We start from the raw sequence: 1,616 nt of genomic DNA, 5'->3' as shown, positions 1-1,616 counted from the left end.
CCATGCCGAAAAAAACAGGAAGAGAGGAGAGCTTAAGAAAAGAAGGAAATTAACGAAAGATTAAGTGCAAAAGGGTGAAGGAAGTACCAAGAACACTAAACAGATATAAATAAGTCTAGAGTGAGAAAATGCAGTCACATTCCATATTTCAGGACTTTCTAGTGAGAAATTAAAATGATAGATATTGCCATACATCCCTTCTTTATACAAGAGAAAATTCTAGGTGAAAAAATTAAACACAGATTCGCTGTTAAAATCACATAGAGTACAGTGGAAGGAGTTCAACCCAGAACTAAATTTCAAAAAATTCAAGTTTGAGTATAGATGCATTAACTAAGAATACATTTATTAAAGAAAAGTAAATTAAATTCACTATCTAATAAATCAAAACTGATAAAATGTATTCTTTTGTATGAAGTGCATGCAACAAGGGAATTAAGAGAGAAGTCAAGGAGTATTATGACATTTAACTCTAATAGTTTAGTTCTAGGACATAAGACAAAGTTTTCTTCCTTTGTTGTCTTATGAAGAAGTAAATACCTCCTCCTCCATTATGGAAAGTCTAAAGTCTTTCAGTAAAGAGACATCTGACATTATTTAAAGGTGACATCCAACAAATGTTCATGTTAAAACAAAAATACATCACACGTTCAAAATATAAACTGTGTTAGGCTTAGCATTACTGTAAGTGATTCGGGCTGTGTCTCAAACTGGTTAGTAATGCAATCCTCTAGGTTATCAGCTGAAAAGAAACAGCTGCACAACTTTTTCTTCTCCCTTGCATCAGATGTGGAGTCAGTAGAAAGTAGCTGATCAAACATTTACCTGCTTTGAATACTGAGTTCACCCTATTCAAGTCCCTGTTAATCTGCTGGATTTTCATCTGTCGAAAAAGGAAAGAAACATAAACAGAAGCATTCAACCCTTTACCAGCCACTATCCATGATGATTACAAGCAGTGGACATGAGCTGAGCTTTTATGAATGTTTGTGGGGAAAATTCAGACCAATAAATAAGTGTCACATTTACGAAAACATTTACTCAAACTTCAGAAACTCAAAGTGACTCACTGCTTGTAATACACACTGCATTTTGGTATGTCAGGGTCCTTCAAAAATAAAATTGGAAGCCATACAGTCAAAACTCGTTAATTCTACCTGCTCAATGTTACTACTAATATACAGTACAATTTTTAAGGTGAAATATTAATACAAAAATTAGGCTCATTCTGTAATACCTGGTCAAAGCAAAGTTAATATGGCAAATGCTATGTCTGAATTAACGAGGTTAGGCTGCTTAAGGCTTAGTCATAATAATAAAACAAAATAAAGAGGATCATACAGCAATGCAAAATATACTTTATAATACTGATTAAATGGATATAGGGTTCAACTCTAGGATACAAACACCTATTACATGTTTAATGACTAACTGCTTTGGGCATACTATAAAATTTCTTGCATGGTCAAGTATACATAATTATTTAAAAAATAATACCTTACTTCTTAAGCACAAATACATGATTGAAGCAAAAACAAAAAAAAATGAAGGCAAAGGTAGAAATGCAACCACACTGTGCAACTAAGTGTAAAAAGCCAATACATATAAGAAGCTTA

General features: G+C 32.7%; 1 protein-coding gene across 1 annotated transcript in view; it reads right to left on the bottom strand.

Moving 5' to 3' along the window:
* The window catches only part of LOC119587119 (nuclear distribution protein nudE homolog 1-like), a gene marked incomplete in the record, with an annotated part of 132,241 nt that overhangs the window by 2,691 nt on the left and 127,934 nt on the right, over nt 1-1,616 (bottom strand). Inside the window, 1 exon segment of the mRNA XM_037935871.1 lies at nt 826-883. Coding sequence (XP_037791799.1) covers nt 826-883 — 58 coding nt within the window.

This window comes from Penaeus monodon, chromosome 22, assembly GCF_015228065.2.
Source record: "Penaeus monodon isolate SGIC_2016 chromosome 22, NSTDA_Pmon_1, whole genome shotgun sequence".
Taxonomy (NCBI): Eukaryota; Metazoa; Arthropoda; class Malacostraca; order Decapoda; family Penaeidae; genus Penaeus; species Penaeus monodon.
The sequence above is the reverse complement of the archived record's forward strand: the minus strand, read 5'-3'. Positions and strand labels throughout refer to the sequence as shown.